At 39.6% G+C, this 26,500-nt stretch overlaps 1 protein-coding gene across 5 annotated transcripts in view; it reads right to left on the bottom strand.

Moving 5' to 3' along the window:
* The window catches only part of Klf12 (KLF transcription factor 12), a 355,357-nt gene that overhangs the window by 172,497 nt on the left and 156,360 nt on the right, over nucleotides 1-26,500 (bottom strand). For all 5 annotated transcript variants that reach the window (XM_090342036.1, XM_090342038.1, XM_090342035.1 and 2 more), the window contains one exon: nucleotides 6,918-7,007. In XM_090342036.1, coding sequence (XP_090198162.1) covers nucleotides 6,918-7,007 — 90 coding nt within the window. The remainder of the gene's footprint in view (nucleotides 1-6,917; nucleotides 7,008-26,500) is intronic.

Raw genomic sequence — 26,500 nt, 5'->3', positions numbered from 1 at the left:
TCTTAGAAGCATGGCATATTACTTCTCATTTCCAGAACCTAAACTTATGACCGGGATCGCCTGTAGGTATCCTGAGCCATTACAGTACCAGGGGTAGGCTGGTGTTTCAGAATTGTGAGTGAAGGAGAAAGTATACTGCTCAGGAATGAAGGAAGGGCACGATTAACAACTTCCTAGCAGGGCCCAGGGTGGCTCCTGCAGGAAAGGATTTGGCTGCCTGCTCTATTTCCCTGGGGGTGCTTTCTGTAATTACTATCACAGCTCATTGATTTTCAATTCTTTCCATTAATACATTTATTGGCCATTCCTGACATTATTAAAAAACAGTGCAACTCTGCATCTTTAGTGCAGGATATATCTTCCTAAAACAAGATTTGCAATTACACATTTTTAATGCCTTTTTTTTAAATGGCCTTCTCACATTAGCCAAATTAGGGGGGAAAAAGGTGTCTTTTGCAATGTTTATCTCTGAAGCCAGGTACTGACATGCTAACATGACACTGTAGATCAAAAGATCTCAAGCACTGGGTCATCGGAGAATATTAAGTGATAAACCAATTTATATTCCCACAATAATTCTACCAGTGTACTAGCAATGTGAGCCCATGTTTCCAGGGTAGACGGGCAAATAATAAAGGCCTGTTAAAGGGCAAGGCAAGTGGTGATTCTGATAAACGCCCTCACTCTGATTAAGCCATTAAAGCAATACTCTCCTACTAAGCCTGTCTATGAAAGTATACATTAGATCTTAAAGCCAAAATTAAGCACAGATGTTTCCCAAAGCTAGGTTTGTTATTGGGGTAGCACAAGGCTACTGAACTTCAGTGTAACTCTCTTATCATCATTCCTAGCACATCTCAAGGTTCAGCTACAATACCTGCACCTGTCTATATTTCTTTATGAAGCCTAAGAACTACAATTCTTTATAATAACATACTACCAGTCTCAAAAACCACTCAATTCCACCATGTGGCAAACAGACTCTCCTTTACAATAAACAGTATCTGAATGAATCACTATTTATTGAGCTCTGCCTATTCATAAGCTCCTGGGCTAAGATGATGAGAAATAATGAGAAACATAAAACATAAGCTCCGCTCTTTGAGAAGCTCCATTAGAGCAGCTTCACAGTGCTCTTCAGTTCTTTGTTATATAGAAATGCTCTGAGCACCTTGTTACAGATGTCCTGCACACGTGCCTGTAAGCTACCTCAAAGGAACAGGCTATGTCTTCCATTGTTCTCTTTTATCCAATATCTAAAATAAGGCTGGATATATACGGATCTCTGTAAAGAGCAAGACTTACTATTTTCTGTTAAGAAGAGAGTACCTAATGCAAAACTTGTAGCTTCAGTTCCAACTCTTGCCTCTAATACTTCTAGCTCCCCCAAAGGGGTAAAGGAACACTGGCTCTACTAATGATGACACAGAAGGAAAGGAATATTGAATACTTACTTACTGACTGAGTGGAGGACACTCAAGTTGGCAAAACAACTGTTTATTCTCCCTTTCTCTCTCTCCCTCTTCCTCTTCCCTTCTCCTTTCTCCTCCCATATCCTTTTCATGCTTTTCTCCCCTAGTCCATACATGGGAAGGTCAGGTGACTGAGAGTTCCCGTGGCTGACAATGGTGTTAAGACTGAACTCTTCTGTGAACCTAGGATGTTGCAGAGTTCCCAGGAAGAGAACTGTGCCCTGAAGATGGAGTAATGAACATTTCTTCATGTTTCCCTCTGAAGCCCTGTCTATTCTCTTTCCATATTTTTATTTACAGTTCTCTATTTCTTTTTGAAACACTTTATTTTTTTAAAAAAGAGTTCTAACATATGCAAAATTAGGCAGAATAAACAAGTCTTCCCTTGCACTCATCACCCAACCTCCATAATGATGCAATGCCCTTGCTTCCTCTCTGTCCCTCCCCAAATCCTCTTTCATAAGCAAACACAATATTTTTTTATATTCACTTGTCAATATTTCAGGGACTATCTTTAAGGTATGTGAACTTAGCATGTCTTTTATTTAATGGGAGCAAATAGCATCCTCACCACCCAACAAAAGAAAAGAAAAGAAAAATGTACCATCTTTAACCATTTTTTCATTTCATTATTGTATTTTCACATGATAAAGTCGCTATCTTTACAGACATAGTTAAATTAAAAGTCAAATTAAGTACTGGGAACAGTGGTTCATATCAGTAATCCCAGCTACTATGGGTAGAAGAATCTCAGTTTCTCAGTTCCAGGCCATCCCAGACTAAAAATATGAAACCAAACAAATAAAACAAAACAAAAATACTATTTCAAAAATCAAGCCAGATGGGCTTTTGTGGCTCACACCTGGATTCTTAGCTAGCCGAGATCTATGGATTATAATTCTAAAACAGCCTGGGCAGGAAAATCTATGAGACTCTTACCTCCAATGAATCAGCTAAAGGCCAGATGTAGAGCTGGGGCTCACATGGCAGAGCTCAGACCTTGAGTAGAAAAAGCTAAGAAATAGAACACAGGCTCTAAGTTTAAGTCTCAGAACTGGTATGTGCACATGAACGTGTGCGCGTGCGTACACACACGTACACACACACACACACACACACACACACACACACACACACGGTGTAGTAGAGAAATGTTTCAACTTGAGATTTATCTTAAAACTCTCAGTGAAATTAAGAGTATCAGATGCTGAATTTCTACTAAGCAACTTAGGAATCCTTCAGCAACTGAAATAAGAACAACAGAACTGCTTCTTCCTGTTTTTCTTCAAAAGGAAAATGTGCATGTATGCACTTGTACACATGCGTGCACACACACACACAGACCCACACCCACACATGCACACTACATCCCTTTCCCATCTCCACCACATGTAGCAGGCCTCCTGAGGTCCCCCTGCTTAGTTCTACTCCCCATCTGGACATGTCTAGCTTACATGAAAGTCTGCATTTTTATTCCTTCCCTCATGCATCTTTCCTTGTAGGATGGCTAAAATATCATCATGACTCACACCTGGAATCCTAGTTACTCATGGGACTAAGATCTGAGGATCAGAGTTTAAAGCCAGCCCAAACAGCAAAATCTAAGAGACTCTCATTTCCAATTAATCACCAAAAAGCCAGAGGTGGAGGTATGGCTCAAGTGGTAGCGTGCTGGCCTTGACCATAAAAGCTCCTAGGCCCCAAGTTCAAGTCCCCAGACTACGTCCTGCGCCCCCCTCCCCAGCCCCTGACAAAAAAGGCCACTCATGAAAATACTTTCTCCTAACTCTGGCCTTTGCTCAGCAACATAAAATATCAGCCTAATCCTGACAGCAAATTCTTGTCCCGGCATCCACTGTACAGGTAAGATCAGTGAGGCCTCAACGTACAGGGGAACTTCCCAACATTATTCTAAACTGCACCCGGGTATTTGATGTCTGAGGCAATGCCCTTTCTCGACATTCTTTCACATCTCTAGGTGTAATAGCTCTCAGTCCCTTCTTCCTGCTGCAGTCCCTTGCTTTAATAACATATTAGAACATGGGAAGTGCTCCAAAGGCTGACAGGACTTGGAAAGCTCCTGTAACAGCAGGGCACACACCCCAAAGGTCACCAACAAAGTCACTCCAACACAGCTTGCTGTGCTCCTGAAGCATAAGGACATGTGGCCTTCTACAGACTGCTTAGCAGCGTGGGCTGTATTGCCCACACATGTAAAGAAAAATGGAAGTCGTGTTCAGTAAACGGTAATGATCCTGTACCAAGACATCTAACAACCTAGGTAACAAATCCGAGTCAGGCAACATCGAGTCAGACACAAGACACTCAGTGAATACCTGTTTCTATCTAGTCCACAACACCAAGACCTGTGCCAGCAGTGTGAAGACATGTTCCTCTTTAATTCTGATTTTATGTTCACTATCACCATCAGAGAACATGGGCTAATGGCTAGCTACTGACTGTTGTATTTTTCACTATGCTAGTTGGAAGGCACCGTTAAGTAACCTGTGTATTTAGTGAGCACTTTCTCTGTGCCAAAAACTAAATATAAACACAGTCCTTGCTCTGTAAGAATTTATATTCAGATTTTTTTAAAAAATGGCCAAATCCCTTCGTTATACAGCTTCTTCAGAGAATGAGGTGAGGCCATTGGAGCAACACAGTGAAGAGGCTGATCGTGGTATGGGGCCAGTCTTTCTTTAGGCTTTCCAGTGGGCTCACTGGTTCTCTGAGTTCCTTTGAGGGACACCGACAGGCAGAAACCAGTTGGCAGTTGAAGACCTGACTGACTATTTATAACAAGCAGGAGAGAACAAACATCCGCCTCCATGTTGCATGGAAACAGAAAATTTCCATAAAGTAGAATATCTTTAAAATCATGCCTGCAGCCAGGAAAGAAAGTTCCAATCTCCCTCTCCACCTCCCCTCTTCCCCTCTCTGTCAATAAGGCTTGAACTCCGAGCCTTTGAGCTATACCCTTAGCTTTTTCTCTCAAGGCTCATGCTCTACTACTTGAGCTGTGGCTGGTTTATACCTTTATGCTGCTTAATTAGAAATAGTCTTATGAACTTTTCTTTCAGGCCAGCTTCAAACTGTGACCTACCTATCTCCTGAGCAGCTAGGATACAGGCATGAGCCAGAAACATCCAGAATCTTTCACCTTTTCCTCATTTTACTAAACATATCTCATCTTTTACAAAAGCCCATAATCATATAATGTACAATGTTTAAATGTTACTGATGGTTTTTGTATTTTCTGATGGGGAATTAAACTTCAACCATGCTTTTTAATTCTGGATGCAGGAATAATTATAAAATCTTTCACATTCTAGTATTCCTTAGCTAAAAATAGGTTTTCCATTCTGAAATTACACAGTATTTACCACCCACCCACTGCCTGCAATGAGAAACAGGGAAGTAGCCAAAACTAAAAATCGCTGAAATGCTAGATGTTACTGCTAATTTAAAGAAACAGATGTAAAGTTCTACATATTACTAAATACAAGTTATTTTATTGTGCAGGAAGGTAACGCATAACACATTTCCTTAAATACTATAAGCTGCTCTTTGTGAAACTATACCCTAAGAGATAAAATTATATTGTCAAACATTTAAGGACCACATAAAGACTTAAGAAAAATGTTTTTTCTCCAGTATTTATAACCTAAATTTGAATTGTGAATAGTTATAATATTCACAAATTACAGTTAAAAGATTAATGCTACTTGCACATACAAAAAAAAGAAAATTGGTTTTAATGGACAGTCATTATGTATTGTTTCAGAACTTCTAATATTTTCTTTTTCACTAAGGTTAGAAAAGCCCTTGCTATAATGTACACTTCTAATTCATTAATCTCTGTGTATATTGGCTTTGATTATCGCAATACCTCAATCCTTCAAGAAAATTTTACAATGAAACCTAAAAATTGACAGTGAAGAGGAAAGAACTGTGTAGAATTAAGGAGTTCTAGACTGGTAACAGGAATGAGTGACTTTGGCCTTAACCAGTGATGCAGATCACAGATTTTTTTGGGGGGGATAGAGGGGGCGGAGTCATAGGGCTTGAACTCTGGGCCCAGGCCCTATCCTGGAGCTCTTCAGCTTAAGGCTACTGTACTACACTTGGGCCTGGGAATTATCCCTGAGCCTCTTCAACTCAAGGCTACCAACCTGACTACCCTTGAGCCAAGCCCCATTTTCTAGAGGTTAATTGGAGATAAGAATCTCAGGTCCTTTTGTGCCTGGGCTGGCTTTGAACCTTGACCCTCAGATCTCAGCCTCTGGAGTAGCTAGGATTACAGGTGTGAGCCACCAGGCCAGGCCCAGAACATAGTTTTGTTCCATTTTGTTTTGTTTTGTTTTTTGCCAGTCTTGGGGCTTGAACTCAGGGCTTGAGCACTATTCTTGGGCTTTCTGAAGGCTAGAGCTCTACCACTTGAGCCACAGCACTACTTCAGCTTTTTCTATGTATATGGTACCTAGGAATTGAACCAGATCTTTGTGCATTCTAGGCAAGCATTCTATTTCTAGGCCAAATGCCCGGCCCAGTGAACACATTTCTTAAACTCATGACAATGCCTGTAGATTTTAAGAAGTGAATCAAAACAGAACTCCAAAGAAACAGAACAAATTTATCACAGACTAATTCATCAAAATGCTATCCAGATGATTTGGCAAGATATACTGAAATTAAATTGTTGAGCATCCTTAGGAAATTCAGAAGAACACATGATTTTTTTTCCTCAAAGTCAAACAAGTAACATTTGAAACTGTGTGGTCTGTGCTTCTTCAGGATTCTTTACCACCTGAGTACTAAGCTGAATCTTTATAAGGTAGTTATTTCACCAGCATTGAACTGTGCAATCCTGTCTGTCATTCTTCAAAATGTTCTAGAAATTTCATTGCAAAGTTTCAAAGAATATCATAGACTGTAAAGGTCCAATGACATCCCGTCATACTTTCCAAATTCACTGACCTCCATTTGTTCAGCCATCCTCTACCTCATGGAGTCAAAAGAAAATAAAGGATCAAGACAAAGGTCAAAAGAAAACTTTATCCAACAAACAACACCCCCTAACTTGTGCTCTGTACTGTCCTAATTTAGCATTTGACATTGAGCTTGTACTCTCATCTTACGTTTTAGTACTTTATCTTGTTTGGAGTTTTAGTAACTTTTCAGAACACTCACCAGTGTAAATCTATCCATGTTTCTCATCATGTCACCAATCTTTCCTAATGTCAGGATATGATCTAAATACCGATGAAGTGATATTTGAAGTTGTTACTAGGTAATAATAAACCATAATCTCAGATGATTTGTTCATACAATGTTTCCTTTGAGAGAAATGCTTAGGCCAAGGAAAAAGCTCAAGTGCCTTACAAACCTCAGGATTCTCTGGAAATGAATGTCACTGTGATCAAGAGAATGGGAGTAAAGGCTTACCCCTTGTTCAGATTCCAGAAGTTCTGTTTTGACTCTGACTGCCGGCATCCCATCAAGCATTAACATTCTGTTCTCAAAGGTGTTGATATTCTGAGAAGAGAGAGGAAGAAAAAAAAAGATTCAGCTACAAATGATTTAAAATGAACATATTCTACTGTGATACTACTAACATAATTCTTTAACAATGAAATATAATTAAGTGAAAATACCAGCATAACCAATTATTTCTCCCAATCAAAAATTCCCTTTCAAATAATAACCAAGAAGTGAAATGAATCAGTCTTATTTTCTGACTTCTGGGATAAAGGTCAGACTGTAATGGAGTGTGGAAACCTGCATTTATTAGTAGGCTGGAAATCTAGATGTCATGTTCTCAAGAATACAAGAAAACATAAAGCATGTTCCTTGCTTCCTTTGTTTCAGATCTTATACTGTGGACAAACATCCGTAAAAGAGAAAATCACATAAAATATAACTTACTGTCAAAGCCTAAATAATTTACAAGCAAGACAAAGTAGTTGTAGACTTGTCAAATATTAAAGCTCTACGTGTCAATCCCCCAACTAGTTTTTAAAGACAACTAACATAAATACTCAGTTAAAAGTGAATTCTTTAAAAACATTAACAAAAGAACATTTCTTTTTGGTTTTACATGCTTGGCTCAGCTTCTTCGCTCTTGTAAGGCAGCATTTATATTGTGACTCAACAGTAGTTCCAGTAACATTATAAGATAAGGTTTGGTTTAATTTCTACCAATTTTCACTGCTTTAAGGGTTTTCTGAACTCAGTACATTAGGAAGGTAGTCAGGATTGCATGTAAATCAGGTTCAATTTAACCGTATTTAGAATGCCAACTTTGACCTGAACATATTGACTAAATTGGGGCACATAATACTAAATTCTTATTTTTGCTCAATTACAGAATGTAGCTACATGACCATGACATTTAAAGGGGATGTATTACATGTTTAAAGGTGGGAAGAAGCAAAGCCCGCCAGAGTTTGGCCTAGTGGTAGGATGCTTGCCTAGCATGCACAAAGACCCGATTCCTTGGTACCACATAGAAAAGCCAGAAGTGGTGCTATGGCTCAAACAGTAGAGTGCTAACCCTGCGGAAAACCAAGGACAGTGCTCAGGCCCTGATTTCAAGCCACCAAAAAAAAAATAATAATAATAATTTGCTAGTTTGCCCAACAGTAATAAGTCAGTATAATTTCAAAATTATGTTACCATCTTTCATGTAGTATTCATAAAACAGTTAAATATTTTCATCTCAACAAATTATAAAATACTGATCTTTTTGCTAAATAACATCAACAGTGCAATATAGTGACACTTGAATTATTCCTCATATTTCTTGATTGTTTCATTAAGGAAAGTACACACAAAGAAATGAACTCTGTAACATCTCTCATCACAAATAATTATTAAAAGAAAAAAAGGAAATTGTTATACCAGTTAACTAATGAGCAGTTTAAAAGGTTTAGTCTGAAATAAGGTAGCTGAGCCTAAGTAAGGAAACTGAGTCACAGCCATCAGTCCCTGTGCTGGGGGCTGGGAGCTTCTCAGTCATCCTGGGGCCTCTGATTGGAGGCAGGGATTTCTCCACCCAGTGCTGGAAAGTCTAATGGTAAGAAAAGGCTACACATTAAACGCAGATGCCTAGCCTCAAGGTGAGCTGGGAGGGCTCTGCTTCTGAGAAAATAAGGCCTCAGGAAAGCCTTAAATATGGAAAATTAGGGCCTGGCTCTAGTGCTCCTGGTGGAGGAAGGTAAAGCCCTTCTCTCCCAGGTGATTGGTGGTGCCTACATGCCTGGAGCTAGGGGTGAGCTCTTGGTGATAGGTTACCAGATCTGTCAGTCCAGTACATGGGTCTGGGAGCATCCTGTGATCCTGCCATCCTGCCTTGACCCTATATAGGTTGAACCAGCTTAGGCGCCATTACACCATGCCACATGTCTCTAGGTTCAGGTCCTGTGTCCTGTCTCCTGGCTGTTCTCCTGTCATCATGGCTCTCCATAGGAGCTGAATTGGCCAGTTTCCTAACTGTATTGAGTGTTTTCTGGCTGCTGGAGTTTGAGATGAGAGTCTGCCATGCAGTCACTGGCCTTGTAATAAAGATTCAAAAATTCAAATTGGGGACAGGGAATTTGGCCAGTGGTAGAGTGCTTGCCTAGCATGCACGAGGACCCAGGTTCGATTCCTCACCACATACATAGAAAAATGCTGGAAGTGGTGCTGAGTCTCAAGTGGTAGAGCTCTAGCCTTGAGAAAGGCCAAAGACAGTGCTCAAGCCCTGAGCTCAAGCCCAGGACTGGCAAAAAAAAAAAAATAATAATAATAATCAATATAAAATTCAAATTGGCAAAATGTGGCTTCTGTATATTTTCACCTTATAACAACATGATTTAGATATTTAGGTACTACAATAGAAAAAAATCACTGTCATATCTTTACGTGGAGAAATAACATATTTGCAAAATTAGGAGGATATATTCTTTCAAATTTTATTTATTTATTCAGTAATTTATTTATACATTGCTTTTGAATTGTCCATATTTTAGAGGAGAGTTTACATCTTAATTGTTAGGGGCTGAAGAAAAAGCTGCTTTTGCTAATCAGCTCTTTGCTGGCCAGCTCAGTTACTCTGTTACTAACTTAAAATCCTCTCTGCTAGGACTAGGTCTGTTTAAACAAAAGGTGTGGTCTCAAACTGCCACTTGTTTATTCAATTGGAAGTAGCCATCGTGGGTTGCCATCAGCCAACTCAGGAAAATTTTCCCACAGCCAGCCAGCCTCCTACTCACAGCCAACCACAACTCCAGCAAGCCACCTTCACAACAGCCTCCCTGAGGCTGTTTGGTTGGCAGACAAAGAAGGATGAACAGATACTGCTTCTTACCTCAGAGGAAGGAGGGGGAGGGACCGGGAGTTTGGCCTAGTGGTTAAAGTGCTTGCCTAGCACGCATGAAGACCCAGGTTCGATTCCTCGGTACCACATACATAGAAAAAAAAAAGCCGGAAGTGGTGCTGAGGCTCAAGTGGTAGAGCTCTAGACTTGAGAAAGTCCAAGGACAGTGCTCAGGCCCTGAGCTCAAGCCCAGGACTGGGAAAAAAAAAAAAAAAAAAAAGAAAGGAGGGGGAAAAAAGGCCTTATATAGTAACCCTAAGCAAAGGAGAAAAGACAAAGGGATTCTAGAACACCAAGTTAATGGACTGTTAGAATCTGATTAAAGGCTAATGTCCCTTTTAGTGCTTTGTACCAATTTATAGCTGATATAGTCTAACCACTTTCCCCACTAGCTGTGATAAACTCAATAGTTTAAAAAAAATGAAAACTCCTTCTATCTGGCGAATATAATGTAATGCTTCTATTAATTACAATAAAAAACATATGAAAAAATGCAAGCTAACTAGAGTCTTTGAAGTTACAAACTAATAGATCATGAAAACCTAGCCAGGTCCTTGTTTCACTTAGCACACTTAAAGACCACTATATTTTCACAAAAAGTTTCTCAATATTCTTACTGGTGGTCTTACATAATTTTATAAGCATTCAAACAAGGAAATAAATTCTCACTCATATAAAAACTATGAAAACTATGTTGTTTTTAAATCAGAAATCAAATCCTCCTTAGAAATAATTCTAGCTTTCTGATTTTCCTGGCTCATTCACCACCACATCCATAACAACATTATACATACTAGTAATGTTCCCAGCTAGTAAAAGAAGTCCCAATGGTTAAACTCCTTCAATTAGTACAGTGATAATTAGTGGAAATAACTTTCAGGCATATACATACATACATACATACATACATACATACATACATACATACACACACACACATGCATGCATACATACATACAGCATATGTATTTCTGCATTCATGATTCTATCCTTGCTTAGAATAAACAAGTTCTGAAGCCCACAATGTGTTCAAACCACCCAGGCACCTCCATGAGCCTGTGGAGTATTTATACAGCATGGAATATACAGTCCTTGGGAGAAGGCATTGGTAGATTTAGCTCACAAGGCTAAAAATCAAATACATGACAATCTCAGAAGGCTATAGACATTAAATATGTAATAGCTTTGTAATAATTTGGAATCACTGTCAGATATATCTTCCTTTGATCTTAATCAAAACACATTTGCTGTGGAATCAATAGCTCAATGGATTTCCAAGAGGCAAATAAAATTATATAGTCATCCATTTTAATGCCACAGCATTCTTTTTATTATTAATGTGCTAGCAAACATGTTGATATTAGATACTCAGAGTTCTAACTTACATGTGGATATGTATCCTATTTACGTACAGGCACACATTTGCATAAATCATTTCATCTGAGAAACAAATAATTGAAGGAGCTCATCTACTGTGACAGTACTTCATAGTCACATGTAGTGGAAGTGACTTCCTAGGTTAACTTCTACAACTTGCCTCAACCTCCCCCAACAATGCAGGCATTCACCTCTCCCTCCTGAATAAAGATAAGTTCACACAATTGAAAAATAAGGAGCCAGTCAGCCATTATTCAACCACTTGTTTTTATACTACGTTTTCTTTCCTAATTCCAAAGAAACTGCTAATACATGTTTTGCTCTCTGTTGGAAGTGTGATTTACCTATGTGTCGTCTTCAGTCTTCCTGTTTGGCTATAGCTGGTGAGAAAGCCCAGCCCTGTGTCCATGTTATACTCAACAGGGGTGTAAGAGACAAGGGAGGAGTGATATAGGATTCACTGAACCTAGTTATTCACTCACTGCTAGAATAGATTCTTAAAGATTTCTAACGCAGGCTTACCAACTGACTCAAGAGTATCATCCTGTGAAAACTACACAAAAACAGCAACACAATCCGGTTACAGAGAAATTAGGTTTTTGTGTGCATGTATACACACACACACACACACACACACACACACACACACGCACGCATGCACGCACGCACGCACACGCACACACGCACACACGCGCGCAGAGCGATGTCAACTTCTGCTCTTTCATGATAAACCTGCACCATATCAACAACCATAAAAGTAATTGCAATAGCAATTTTTCCCAATCCAAATGTAGATATTCCAGGTCGAGTAAATAAGAGGTCAATAACTAATTCCAAAACCTGCTCTGAAATATAAGAAAACCAATGCATCCCTCCCTGATTAAAGAAGACAAAACTAATAGCCCATTATAAGATCCTCTGAATTCAAAGCTATTTTATATTTTTTTTTGCCAGTCTCAGTTTTTAACTTAGGGCCTGAGCACTGTCCTTGGGCTTTCTCAATGCTAGTGCTCTATCACTTGAGCCACAGCACCACTTTTGGTCTTTTCTGTATATGTGGCACTGAGGAATCAAACCCAGGGCTTGGTGCATGCTAGGAAGCACTCTACCATTAGACCACGCTCTCAGCCTATTTCGTATTTTTTTAAAACAAGTTTTCAATGTATTTTTTTAACTTAACAGTATTAGTGTTCTATTCTTAAAATGCCTCATAATTAATTGAGCAAGTCAGTCCTATCTTGATTTCAACATGCAGGAAAATCTAAGGTAATCTCATCTGCTGTGCGTTGTATTTTTAAAATATTCATATCATAGGAATATTTCATTTGATATTTTCAAAAAAGTTTCATGTACTGAGGTGATAAACTACTTCATCTATATCTTCTACTTATGATGAGTGCATTTTGGTATTACGCTTCATTTATCATTGCTAAGATTCAATATAAATGCCTGTTTTTCTCTCTGCTCACATATCTTCAATGGCAATTTAGTTTTGTAGAGGAGACAGCTAAAATACTTGAAATGGTATAAAACACACATCACAGTAAGGACTTTGTCATTCTCATACAGCTATCTTCTTTCACTACTGATTAGGAGAATGTGCACTGAACTAGTGACTATTTTATTAGCCGTATTACAAGTCCCAGCTAGGGAGGGTCACTCTCTCTACTGAGACTGATTTCAGTTCTCTTTAGCTCCAATAGTCCATACATTCACACCACTGTCAAAGGTCTCAAACACAAAACCCATCCATAAAAATCCCACACTGAAACATACAAAATCATCTCTCTCAAAGGAGATAAGCATCATATGTAATGTGAAAACTTACTTCATCCAGATGGCAAGGGTCAAGGTGTCACCTGTTATTACAACAGGGTGAAAGTATCACAACAACGCCTAGCTTACACAACTGTTGTACAACTCCTGACTATAAATGTGACAGTGCTACACTGACCTTGATAAATGGTCAGTTCTGGTCTGAGCTCAAATGAATGCTCTTCAGAAAAAGCAAACATATCCAATTCAAAATAAAATATGGAACTTAAGCCAGGAGCGGGAGCTCACGCTTGTAGTCCTAGCTACTCAAGAGGCTGAGATCTGAGGATCAAGGTTCAAAGCCAGCCCGGGCATAAAAGGACCTGAGACTCTTATTTCCAATTAACCTCCAGAAAACAAGAAATGGAGTTAGGCTCAAGGGTAGGGCTGTAGCATTGAGCCGAAGAGCCATGACCCACAAAAAAACAAAACAAAAACAAACAAAAAAAAACACACCAGGTACTCCAGAAGATGATATTGTTGTCAGGTGATAAAAGAGAAAAGCCAGCCTGGCAAGGTGGCTTATACCTGTAATCCTAGCTACTCTGGAGGCTGAGATCTGAGGATCTGAGGTTCAAAGCTAGCCTGGGCACAAAAGGACCTGAGACTCTTATCTCCAATTAACCTCTAAAAAAGAGAAATGGGGCTTGGCTCAAGGGTAAGGCAGTAGCCTTGAGCTGAAGAGTTTAGGGACAGTACCCAGGCCCAGGGGTAGGGTGGTAGCCTTGAGCTGAAGAGCTCAGGGACAGCTACCTAGCCAAGTTCAAGTCCCATGACCCACAGAAATAGAGAGGGAGGAAGGGGAAGAGGGGGGAAGAGGGGGAGGAAGAGAGAGAGAGAGAAAGAGAGAGAGGGAGAGGGAGAGGAAGGGAGGAGAGGGAGAGGCACCACATTTTGGAGTCTTTATTAAAAGGCTGGTGACTCCATGGTGGACTCCTGTCTCAAAGACCCGCAGCCAGTAAATACACAACACTTTAGGAAACTGAGCCATGAAAGCTGGAGAGGAAAGAAAGAACAAAAACAGCAGTAATAAAACAGATTTAAGTGCAATGGGAGAGGGCTGAAATGGGACACCATGGTGACCCAAGAAGAGACAGGAGACAAGACACACAGAGGCATGTGGCATGGCATCATGGAGCCTGAGCCTGGGTCAGGCAGCAGGCAGGGTCATAGGAAACTCCAGTTCCAGGCACTGGACTGACAGGTTTAGTAACCTATCAGCCCAGTGCCAGCTCCAGGCATTCAGGCATACCTATCACCTGGCAGGTAGGAGCTTCAACTTCCCACACCATGAAGACAAGATGCCAGACCCTACCATCTACCATGTTGCCAAAAAGGTGCTGGCCAGACTCAGTCTCCCCACTGCAACATCATCTAGGGAGGTTGTGGCTATCAGATGTTTGGGTAAGTACACATGGGATGTGTGCATGATAAAATCAACAACACATAGAACATAGGGACACATGGCTGTACATTTTTAGGAATGAATGCATGCCTTTTTTTTCCTTGTTCATTTTGCAAAAAAATGACATCTGAGCTCGTATGTAATATTTTCCCCTAACAGCCTTCACACAACGTGGACTGAGGAGGCATTTCTGTCATCGATACTCCAAAGAACTATATACATTTGGGAGGGGGTAAGGCATGAGTTGCCCAGATCTAGAGATCAGTGGGCATCAAGGGGCCCAGCTATGCCTCCATCCTCTACTTACCACATGGGAATCCCAGGGCTGGGTGGAAAAAACACCATGGCAGGAGATTGCAAGCCCATTACCAAGCAAGCCCTAGAGAGTGATGACAACACCTCATTCCTCAGGACAGTTAGCAACTTTCCAGACAGAGAGGGAGATACAATATGGGAGAGCAGGTATGGGTGTTGGGAGGGATAGGCAACTAGGCTTGGTGTCAGGTGAAGGTAACAAAGAATTTTTAAATTCAGTTCTGGAAAACAAATTGGAAGCAAAATCTTCCCCAGGAAGCAGACCTGGCAGAAACTCCCACCCAAGCTCCACTCTAACAATCCAGAGCTAGGAAACAGAAGCGGGTAAAACAGAAAAGAAAGCTGCACATGTTATCTGACCCATGCCCCAGTCTCCTTCCTAGGTACAGTTATCATCCCAGGAATCAAGCACAAACAACCAGAAGGGCCAGTGAAGTAGAAAGGCCCAATACATAGAATTTAGGAAAGACACTTGGGACACAACCACAATAAGTATAGCAGTTGCTAATCAAAAAATAGAAACAGCAGGGTGCCTAGTGGCTTATGCCTGTCATCAGAGCTACTCCAGGCTGAGATCTGAGGACAGCAATTCAACACCAGCCCGGGCAGAAAAACATCCCCTTGAAAGACACTTCTCTCCTATTATGCAATCAAAAAGCCTGAAGGAGCTGTGGTAAGAAGTGGTAGACCTCTAGCCTTGTGTGGGGGATGGTTGTCCATGGCTCATACCTGTAACCCTAGCTACTAAGGAGGCAGAAATCTGAAGATCCTGATACAAAGCCAGACTGAGCACGAAAGTCCAAGAGACTCTTAACTCCGGTTAACCAAAAGAAAACTGGAAATGGTGCTTTGGCTCCAAGTGGTAGAGTGCTAGCCTTGCGCAGAAGAGCTCAGGAACAATGCTCAGTGTCAGAATTGAAGCCCTGGAACCAGCATCAAAAATTAAATGAATTAGGGGCTGAGAGTTTGGCCCAGTGGTGAAAGTGCTTGCCTAGCATGCACGAAGACCTGGGTTCGATTCCTCGGTACCATATACATAGGAAAAAAAAGTGATGCTGAAAGTGGTGCTGTGGCTCAAGTGGTAAAGCTCTAGCCTTGAGAAAGTCCAAGGACAGTGCTCAGGTCCTGAGCTCAAGCCAGGACTGGCAAAAAAATACATACATACATACATACATACATACATACATACATACATACATGAAGGCCAGGAACCATGTTCCAGTTATCTAGGATACATCAGTGAACATTAGGGAGGAAGTAAATCAGGCAGTAGTGGTTCACCCCAGGAGTATACCTGGGGTCTAGGTGAGATCTGAGGATTATTATTTGAAGCAAGCCCAAGGCAAGAAAGCCCAGGGGGCTCTTACCTCTAATTAACCCAGAAAAGAAGGAAGCAGAGCTGTGGATCAAGTAGCAGAACACCAGCCTTAAGCAATAAAAGCTATAAGGTGGTGTTCAGGTGTATTTATAGGTCTGCATGTGTGTGTGTGCACATACACGTGTGCATACACGCACACACACTCTAAGGGGAGATTACACTAATCCCATTATCCTGCTCCATAGCAGGTGTCTCTAGCCACCTATGCAACCCCATTTTCTACTATTCTCATCAGGCTAAATATTAATAATGCACTTGCCTCCAAGCCTGGGAATATTTTGTGTCACAGCAATATTTACACCTGACAGAATCTCTCATTACTAGAATATAAATACCAGGAGGATTTGTCTTTCTATTCCATCCTTAAACTTAAAATTGTATCGAACATATAGTAGTATGTGCTCAGTAAACCATTTGGGCTGAGAGGGAAAGAAGGCATAAATATAAGGTCAATTCAGTTTCCCGGGTCTAGGAGGTATTAATTTGGCTTTTGAGAGATGAGAGGAAAATAACATAGAAATCATAAGCCATCAATTTCTATTCTATTATTGAGGAAAGAAAACAATTGATTAAGGCTAGCTGAGAAAGGTAACTTGAAGGATCATGCATGTTATGGTAATTCATTCAAAACATTTCTAATGTCTGTGGTGTGCCGGATGCTAGGGGTGTCAGTAAACAAGAGAGAAAGGATCATTGTCTTATGAGAACTCAAAAGCAGTAAGTAGGGATGAAATGTGTTTGGACAAATAAACAAGGTAGAATAGAGACATGAAGGCATATTAGATGACAGTCTTTGTATCCATATAGTAAAGGAAACAAGTTGGAAAGTGGCTTCTACAAGATGTGATACAGAGCCGGGACTGTAATCCTAGCTACTCAGGAGGCTGATATCTGAGGACTGCGGTTCAAAGCCAGCCTGGGCACTAAAGACTTGTGAGACTCTTATCTTCAATTAACCTCTAGAAAATGGGAAGTGATGCTGTGGGTCTGGGGGTACAGTGGTAGCCTTGAGCTGAAAAGCACAGGGACAGCACCCAGGCCCAGAGTTCAAGCCCCATGACCTATCAAAATAAAAGATGTGATACAGAAAGGACAATTGGCTAACAGTCTACCATGCCTACCCAGGGAATGAGTGTGGCCTGAATTAAGACAGTCCCTGAGGAAACAAACAAATATATACATGTGTGTGTGTGTGTGTGTGTGTGTGTGTGTGTGTGTGTGTCTACATATATATATATATATATATATGAGAGAAAGAGGGGGGAGAGAGATCATATTCAGAGGAAATATAATGACAGACTGAAGGTATGAGATAAGCAGAGTATCAAAAATGGTACTTTTTCTCCCAGAAAATTGAGTTCAGGAAACCAAAAAGAAGAGAAAGGCATAGTATTTACGCCTCTGTCCCTAAAAGGGTCTACTACACTATAGGACCAAAGAAAATACTGCTTAATTTCAATACAGTTTTTCATCCTAACAGGAAGTTTTTCTCTCAAAGCAAGTAGTTTTAAGTCATGTAATAGACTAATAAAGTCAGATTTATCCCAACATGAAAGGACAAGTTTAAAGTAAAAAACAGTAATAACAATAAATTATATAAATGAATCCTCTAATTAGATTAATAGTCAAAAATAATGTACACTTTTACAGCGTTTTTATTGGGATTTGCCTATTCTGACTTTCAGAGTTTTCAAAACTTAAAAAAAAAATCAACAAATTCCAAAACAGTAAAGATTTTTAGTAATGTATCTTAACGGAGGCATCAATCATTCATTCCCTTTTATGAAAACTCATTTGTATGAAATCAAAATAACATCCTCAAAACTGAATGAATATAAATGAAATCAAATCACGAACCTTTTGTGTCTGGAGAAAATGAAGATTACTATCAAGTATTAAGTCATTTATTTTCTGTAGAAAACAAAGGAAATGATTGCTAACCTTTATTTCCACCTTTTCTTGTCTACAATAACGTCAAGTGGCTCCTTATCAAACCCCAAATGGATTAACTGTCTAAAGTGTAGGTTGTTCCATATTCATCTCCCACATACACTGAAGAAAGATTGCTAATAAGTTGAGAATATGTGAAAAGTTGAGGAGAGAAATAAGACTTCATATTAATCTGCTAAAACTATAGCTATTCCAATTAGGGGTGGGGGGCAGAGGGAACTTAAGTTTCTTCACTAAGGCCAAAAAAGTATAGAAACCAGTAAGGAACGAACTACGTTTTGTACCTTTTCCTCCAAGAATCCATATACATTCCTGTATTTCTAACTTAAACCACCTTCAGTCTAAATACTGTATCAAACATGTATATTTTTTAATCTGCCTTGAAACCTCTAAGTAAATAACTTTTTGCATTATCTAAGGACTGAGAAAACACAACATAGATTATGTATTATTTATCACATCATTGAAAGGTATAACAAGATAGAATTAAGATTATGTCAACAATAATCAAGTATATAATTAAGCATATAATGACATGAGAAACACAAGAAGCACAGTCATATCTTTATTTTCTATTTCACTACCTAATAATCTGGATCTTGGAATGCACTGGAGAAAGGTGTTCCTTTCTAGATGACTGCCAGATGTACAAGTTTTACCCAAAATGCAATGTGGCGAATTACAAGGGTATCCACTTAAAGTTGCAATTTTTTAAAAAAATTCTGAAACCGTTTGTGTCATACCAATTAAAGATCAATTAAAAATAGTTGAATTACATACATAATTCATTTCTACTATTTTTAACAATTTTTATTGGCAATACTGCTAATGATCTATTTCGAGCTTACCCCCAATGTCATTCTCAATAATTCTGCCTGCTTTATATTTTTTATGTATACTGTTTTTTTGTGTGTGTACACTGTTTTTTTTCAGGAGGAGGAGGAGACTAATGATGGAATTCCGGGCCGCTTCTAGGCTAGATAAGGACTTTACCATGTAAGTCACAAACCTAGCCTTTTATTTTTCAAAGAGGGCCTCTGTAACTTACAGGGAATGTTAGAAACACTGGCTTCACTGGCTCTATCTGCATACTGTCATGCTGTAGCCTAAGATTCGAGGTCCCCTTGTCTTTATCTTCCCAATAGCTGAGATTGCAGGTATGCACCACAGTTCCAGCTTCTATGTACTTTCATTGTTATATAGTTTTTTGTGGGGAGGAGTCAGTCATGGCACTTAAACTCTGAGCCTGGGCACTGTCCTTGAGCTCTTCAGCTCAAGGCTAGCGCTCTATCACTTGAGCCACAGTGCCACTTCCAATTTTCTTGTGGTTAATTAGAGATAAGAGTTTCAGGGACTTTTTGTGCGTGGGCTGGTTTTGAACTGTGATCCTCAGATCTCAGCCTCCTGAGTAGCTAGCATTATAGGCATGAACCACCAGTGCCCAGCTATCTTCAGCTAGTATAAAATATTGATGCCTATTGTCATGGCCTGGTCATCACATCTCCTGATTTAGACTCTGACAACCATTCATCAGCTGCATGAGCTTCTCATGGTTATACTTTTCTATAAAATGTTCATGACGTTCCACTTAATAGAATTCATTTAGATTTCAAAGAGATAATATCTCTAAAGTGCTTAGCATGCTTAAGTCTTTTATAAATATTAGCATATACTATGTAAAAATTAAATAATGGTAATTGCAACCACATTCATGCTTGTCTATAGAATATGCTAAATATATAACCAAAATGGAAATGGTTGGATTGACGACAGGACTGATGACAGACAACTGATGGCAAGGTGCATGAAAGCCTGACTGACCTAATATATATTGCTCATGTATAACAGCCATGAGCTACTCTATCTGCTCATTTCAATAGGGACACAAATCATCTCTCTATAAGCATTCCACTGGGGACATTCAATGTTCTCTGACTACTAAATATAACCACAAAGTCTCTGATGCCCTCTCCTATAATCAAGTGTTGTATGATGCAGTTCCAAATTAAAAGACCTTCGCATAATTACACAAGTGTATGGAAAAAAAAGAAAAGTGTTTCGTATTGCAACAAATGGAATAAAGGCATAACCAGAAAAGTTTCTGGTTATTGGAAGCTTTCAAAATGATAGGAAGATGGCACAGGATCGCAAAGGATAGAAAACAAGAGCTGCTCAAACTCCGAAGTGAGTATGTAGAGCCAGTGGAGCCAGCATTCCTACCATTTCTCTGTACTTACATGCTATCGCATTGCCATGGAGACAACTTTGCCCATCCTTGTTTTCCACACTTCAGACCCATCATTACCATGGAGAAAGGAAGAAAGAAGGAGAGGAGAGAAGTCGGGGGAAGGAGAGAGAGAAAGGCAGGCAGAGACTGAGAGAGAGAGAGAGAGAGAGAGAGAGAGAGAGAGAGAGAGAGAGAGAGAGAGAGAGAGAGAGAGAGAGAGAGGAGAGAGAAACAGAGAGACAGAGACAGAGACAGACGGAGAGGGAGGGGGAGAGGGAGGGGGAAAAATAGGGTAGATGAGGAAAGGAGAGGATCGAAAGGGAGGCAATGAGAGAGAGAGGGAGTTAGAGAGGGAGAATAAATAAATGAAATTCACAGTTTCCATTTATGAGTACTTTTCTTCTTCTGAAACAGAACACAAAGGAAGTCTGAAAAGAAACAAAATTCATTCTCTGAAACATGTAAAATGACTAAGGCGTTACATAACTGGACAGCACTTCTTAAGGTTTGTTACTTGCAACCAGCCTCTTTTTCTGTCCCACTAATTTTTTTTTTTAATCACCAACAAAATCCCCAAACCTGTACATGTGAACCTGTAGCACTTACGATACCTAAAGAGATTTTCCATTTCTTTTAGTTATATGGCGCAGAATCCGGTTAAATCCACGTCATTATGGAAAGAGCCCTGGGAAAGTTACTCTACATAAGAAATTCACAGCCATCCTTGTTTATAGCAGGACCTCTCTGCCTCTGCCCAGGGACAGTCCCACCCAGTTAACTTGCTGGAGCTGTCCCATGCATTCAAGGATGCTTGGCAGCAACTTTGAATTTTTACTAGTCGAATGTCATCCTCTCACATATGGCAAACAAGAATCTTCCAGAGACTTACAAATGTTGCCAGGGAAGAGATGAAAATAATCCATGTAAGAATCACTGCTTCAGCTGGCAGGCTGGAGCCAGCCTGTAATCCTAGCTACTCAGGAAGCTGAGATCTGAGGATCAAGGTTCAAAGCCACACGGGGCACAAAAAGACCTGAGACTCTTATCTCCAATTAACCTCTAGAAAATAGGAAGTGGGGCTTGGCTCAAGGGTAGGGCAGTAGCCTTGAGCTGAAGAGTCAGGGACAGCGCCCAGGCAGAGTTCAAGCCACATGACCCACAAATCGGAAAAAGAAAAAAAGAAAGATTCACTCCACATCATTATCAACACTTTATCAAGAAAGAATATTACGCTGGATGACAAGATCTAATAAAACAGAATAAACAGGACTTCAATATTTAAGTACAATAACACCTAATATTAAGGGCATTTACAGTTCATAATGAACTGGCAGGGAAATGATCAAGAAAAAATTTCTTTGAAATCCTTATTTCCTTTTCCCTTACACAAATTATCCACTAAACATGTGCAAGGATTCTCAAAAAGGGTGTGTAAGTATCTATTACTTAAAGCAAATGTAATGGAAAGAAAGGAGCAGTGATTTTGCTATTAGGACAACATGGGAGATATCTCTAGTCCAAGTCTTAGGCATGGCCAGTGAATAATCAACTAAATTAGCTTCAAAATCCCCCTATACTATAGACAACTATAAAACTCCAAACAAAGAGGGAGATACATACTTCCAGCAAAAAACAAAAACAAGAAAACAGAAGATAGAATTTGTATTCTTGGGGGCAATAATACTCTGTGACTCCACAGAAATATAAATAATCTCTATACTAAAAACCAAGTATTTCCTCTATTTCTTAACACAAACATCAACTTGTTTATGCTTAAATAATGTCATTAGAAATGTTAGGGTTATGGGGTGGTCCTAGACTATTGTGTTTTTTTATTAATGGCATCTGAGAAACCACTAAATTACATATTATTTACTGGAAAATATAATACTGCACATGTGGACTGCACTCTATGTCTTGAGCAAAGTTTCTCCACACTTAACACTTCAGTGGATCTCAATCCAGTTTGGCACCATTATCTCCCTCTGGCTTCTTTCCCAATCCTTCTGGAGACGTTGGATACACAAGTGGGAAATAATTTTTTTGAAAGACATAAACAGGAAGGGTACCACTAGATCCCTAGAGGCTAGAATATCAAACGACCTCACTCCATACCTCAGCCACAAACAATCATGAAGTCCCCTACTCAGTCTTCATCGTGCCTGCACTCACTGAAAAAGAGGTAAGTGATATAACCTGCACAATCAGACCCTACTAATTAACTACAGGAATTCAGCAGTGGAATCCAACTGTGTATTTTCAGCCATAACTTCTTTCTCTCAAGATCCAGAATGATAATCCAAGTGTTCCCTTAATATCTCCAATTGGCTATTAGTAGGGAATGGAGCAATTAGCATACCACACCATATTCAGTGTCCCTTACCCCCCATATATACACGCACACAAACATGTTAATGTTTATATAATTTGTATTTATATTTTGTGATTTAAAATTTACATTTATTACTTCATATGTCTTATACTATATATTATGTACCATTTACATATTCTTATACAACTATCATTATATTAATAATATATGGGTTGTTATAGATTATATAATACATACATAGTATAATAAAAATGGTTAATATATATAAATAAAGGAGGTATGCAAGATCTTGCTCTGGTTCATCAATTTTTGTCAAGGGAAGGACTTTGCTATTCAGTTCTAAAGGACAATGGTCTTGCCTTTGCCACTCCACAGGGAAGTAGCTATTAGACTCGTCCACTTCCCCCCACCATCCACCCCTTCCTAGTCACTGCAATTAACATCTATTTCATGTGTAATAGTCCTGCTACCATCTCTTCCTCAAGCCTATTGTCAAGGACATCATGAGTCAGAGGAAAATGTTCTTCTGTATGTACAAATTGGTTTAACCACCAGCAGTCAGAAAACCTGAATAATCTTGGACGGCAGGTAAAAATGTCAACTCATAATGAAGGTTTATATGCCCCCATAACTTTAAAACCCATACTTATAAGTGAAAGACAGTAAATGGGAGGTGAAAGAGAGAAAAGAGCACACTAACATGAGTTCTGGAGCTGACAGAAGGGGATAAAGACTTTTCATTTTGCTTGGTGTATTCCTCATTCTTTTATCTATAATCTGTGTAATCAAAAGCAATTTTGGGGGGCTGGAAGTTTGGCCTAGTGGTAGAGTGCACAAAGCATGCATAAAGTGGTACTGTGACTCAAGTGTAGATCACTGGCCTTTAGGAAAGCCCAAGGAGAGTGCTTAGGCCCTGAGTTCAAGCCATGGGACTGGCGAAACTATATAAACAAATAAACAGTAAAATAAGTAAATAAATAAAAAGCAATCTATGAGTTCAAAACTGATGTTCAATAGTACTAAGTAGGCTAAGGGACTGATAATCAGAAGATAAATCAAAGTCCCTAAGCAGGCTGTAGGTTGAGCATGACTGGCTCTCTAACCACAGAGCACACATGCTCAGGGCACTCTCCTGCAGACACATGTTGCAATTAAAGTTTAGTTAATACAAACTTATAAATTCTATAGGTAAAGCTGAAACTGTTGCATGAAATTTGTTAGACTGCTTTAAGCTGGGCAACAAATGGGTATTTGAGAATACTTTCATCATGCAGGGGTCTGGGTTATATTATTATCTAATCTATGCTCAAGAGAATTCCATGAACAGTACACCTGCTATCTTACACTATCTTATACTAAGTATTTAACCTACTGGGAATGGGAGAAGGAGTACATAACAAATTATTTCCCATTACACAGAATAGCTAGTGATTTGTTTTTGTAATTATCCCAACTAGACTCTGTGCCTTGTGTAGATCTCTCACCTCTGCTGGACTTTTAATTATTAAAGCCAAATTTCTCAGATTATATATCAATATTGGAAATGTTAAATGAAAAAATTGCCTAGAACGTTACTAGGAAAAGAACCAGGGTCTCAAAATGCATTAGCACTTTTGGAAGAACTAAAACTATCATCTAGGACTTCCAGATTCCTATCCAACACAAAATAGAAGAAGATTGCAAGTCAGTCATAAGTCCTAACGACAAATGAAAAGCTGAACAAACTAAGTAATGAACAACTTTCCTTAGATTCAGCACAACACCAAGGTCACAGGCTATACCCTACCCAAAATTAAGAGATGGGTAGACCCAAAGAATTCAAACTGTCCCAAGTGGAGAATTCCCTGGGATCAGGGTCCAGAAGTCAAACCTGAGCAAACCAGATACATTGTAAAAGGAGTGTTGTAAAAACTTGCCAGGGCACAATTAACTAAGACATCCAGTTAGAAGCTCCTTGAATTTCAATTGCATCCTGTGAAGGGGTGAACCTGAGCTCAGCCAATATAAGCAGAGGGACGGAGCCTGTTGGGTTAGGCATAAAAAGGGAGCAGCATGACTACTCTGTGTAATTGTATACCAGATTTTTGGCTGATGGAGTCCCCTTCTGTAGAAATAAATTTTGCCTTGCCAATTCCTTTGCAGTTTATGTCCTTCCTATGTGACACTCCAACATTAACACAAACATACTGCTCTATAAATAAATGTGCCATGCTTTCTTAATTTTAATAAATGTTGCTACTATTAAAAGTTCATTTTCCAAAGACAGTACCTTTTTATCTCCCCCCCCCTCCTTTTTTTCTATGCAGTTACGGAAGCTTTAACTCTGGGTCTTAAGCTCTCATTCACTTTTTTGGCTCACTGTTGGTGGTCCATGTTTACTAGTTAATCATGGATAAGGGTTTCTTGGATTCTATTGCCTAGGATGTCTTCAAATCATGATCATCAGATCTCAGCCTCTTTCATCGCTCGAGTGATAATAGGCATGAGACACCTATATATGACTACATTTCTCAAAATTTTATTTAAAAAGAAACAGGGATGGGAATGTGGCTTAGAGGTAGAGTACTCACCTCGCATGCCTGAACTCCTGGGTTCCATTGCTCAGTACCACATACACAGAAAAAGTCAAAAGTGGCACTGAGGCTCAAATGGTAGAGTGCTACTAGCATTGAGCAAAAGAAGCCCAGGAATAGTGTCCAGTCCCTGAGTTCAAGCCTCATGGCTGGCCAAAAAAAAAAAAAAAAAAAAAGTAATTAACTCTGTGCCTCGGGTCATATAAAATAGTATTTATTGAAATGAAGGTCCAAGAAACAAAAATAAGACTTGATTCTTATTTTGCCTTTGGTCTTGTCTGTTCATTAATCTGCCTTTGGGAGGGTAAAGGGGGGCAAAACATAGAAATGGAGACAAAGAGTGAACAAATGCAGCAGTAACACTCTCTAGACACTATGTTGAAAATGAATTATACAACTTATGTATGGGATGGGAGGGGAAAACTGAGAGGGAATGAGGGAAGGATGACATTGTCCAAAATTACCTAAATTATTGGGAAAACACGTTCATCCAATTCTCATAGGAAATACCTTATTCTAAGAGCATACATTTTTTGTGATGGTCCATTTATTCGATTTCCATGAAACTTAAAAATGTCCTCCTCCCCCAGGCCGAGTTCAAGCCCCATGATCTACCAAAAAAAAAACCCAAAACTGGAAATAAAGAAACCAGAAATAGAAAAAAAGTGTCCTCCTCCTTCTATTTAACATACACATGCTAGCCTTTAATTACTTAAAGAAAGTCCAGTGCAGAAGAGTGACATGATTTGCCGGCAAGGCTGGTGTGAGGGATACATCCTTCACTGTCCCCAGGCAGAGACTGTGTACTTAACGTCTATGTGATTGTTTAGGCTCTATGGCATGGTGCACAGTCCATGAAGGAAGAATGTGGAGAATGACTTGATTCAAAGGCAAGAAAATGAGGAAAATATATACATGAGTGCATATGGCTCTCAAACTCTTATTTCCTTTCTCATGGTTTTTTGGGGGGACCTGAAGTCAGGGCCTAAGCATTGTTCTTGAGCACTGTCCCTGATGTTTTTAACTCAGGGCTATACCACTCTTACCACTTGGGCCATAGCTCCACTTTTTGACTGCTGAGTGGAGATAAGATTGTCAAGTACTTTCTCATCGGAGCTTGCTTCAAACTGCCATGTTCACATTTCAGCCTCCTGAGAAGCCAAGGATGACAGGTGTGAGCGCCCCCCCCCCCCCGCCAGCTACCATTCTTTCCTTTTTAAAAGTGAATAGACACATTTGGATTTCCCACTTTGACTAAAAGACATAAAGTGAATGGGATTTCATTAGAACTTATTAACTC

The sequence above is a fragment of the Megascapheus bottae genome, chromosome 11, assembly GCF_031878675.1.
Source record: "Megascapheus bottae isolate mThoBot1 chromosome 11, mThoBot2.hap1, whole genome shotgun sequence".
In the NCBI taxonomy this organism is placed as follows: domain Eukaryota; kingdom Metazoa; phylum Chordata; class Mammalia; order Rodentia; family Geomyidae; genus Megascapheus; species Megascapheus bottae.
Note: the sequence above shows the minus strand (reverse complement) of the source record. Positions and strands in the feature narration are given on the sequence as shown.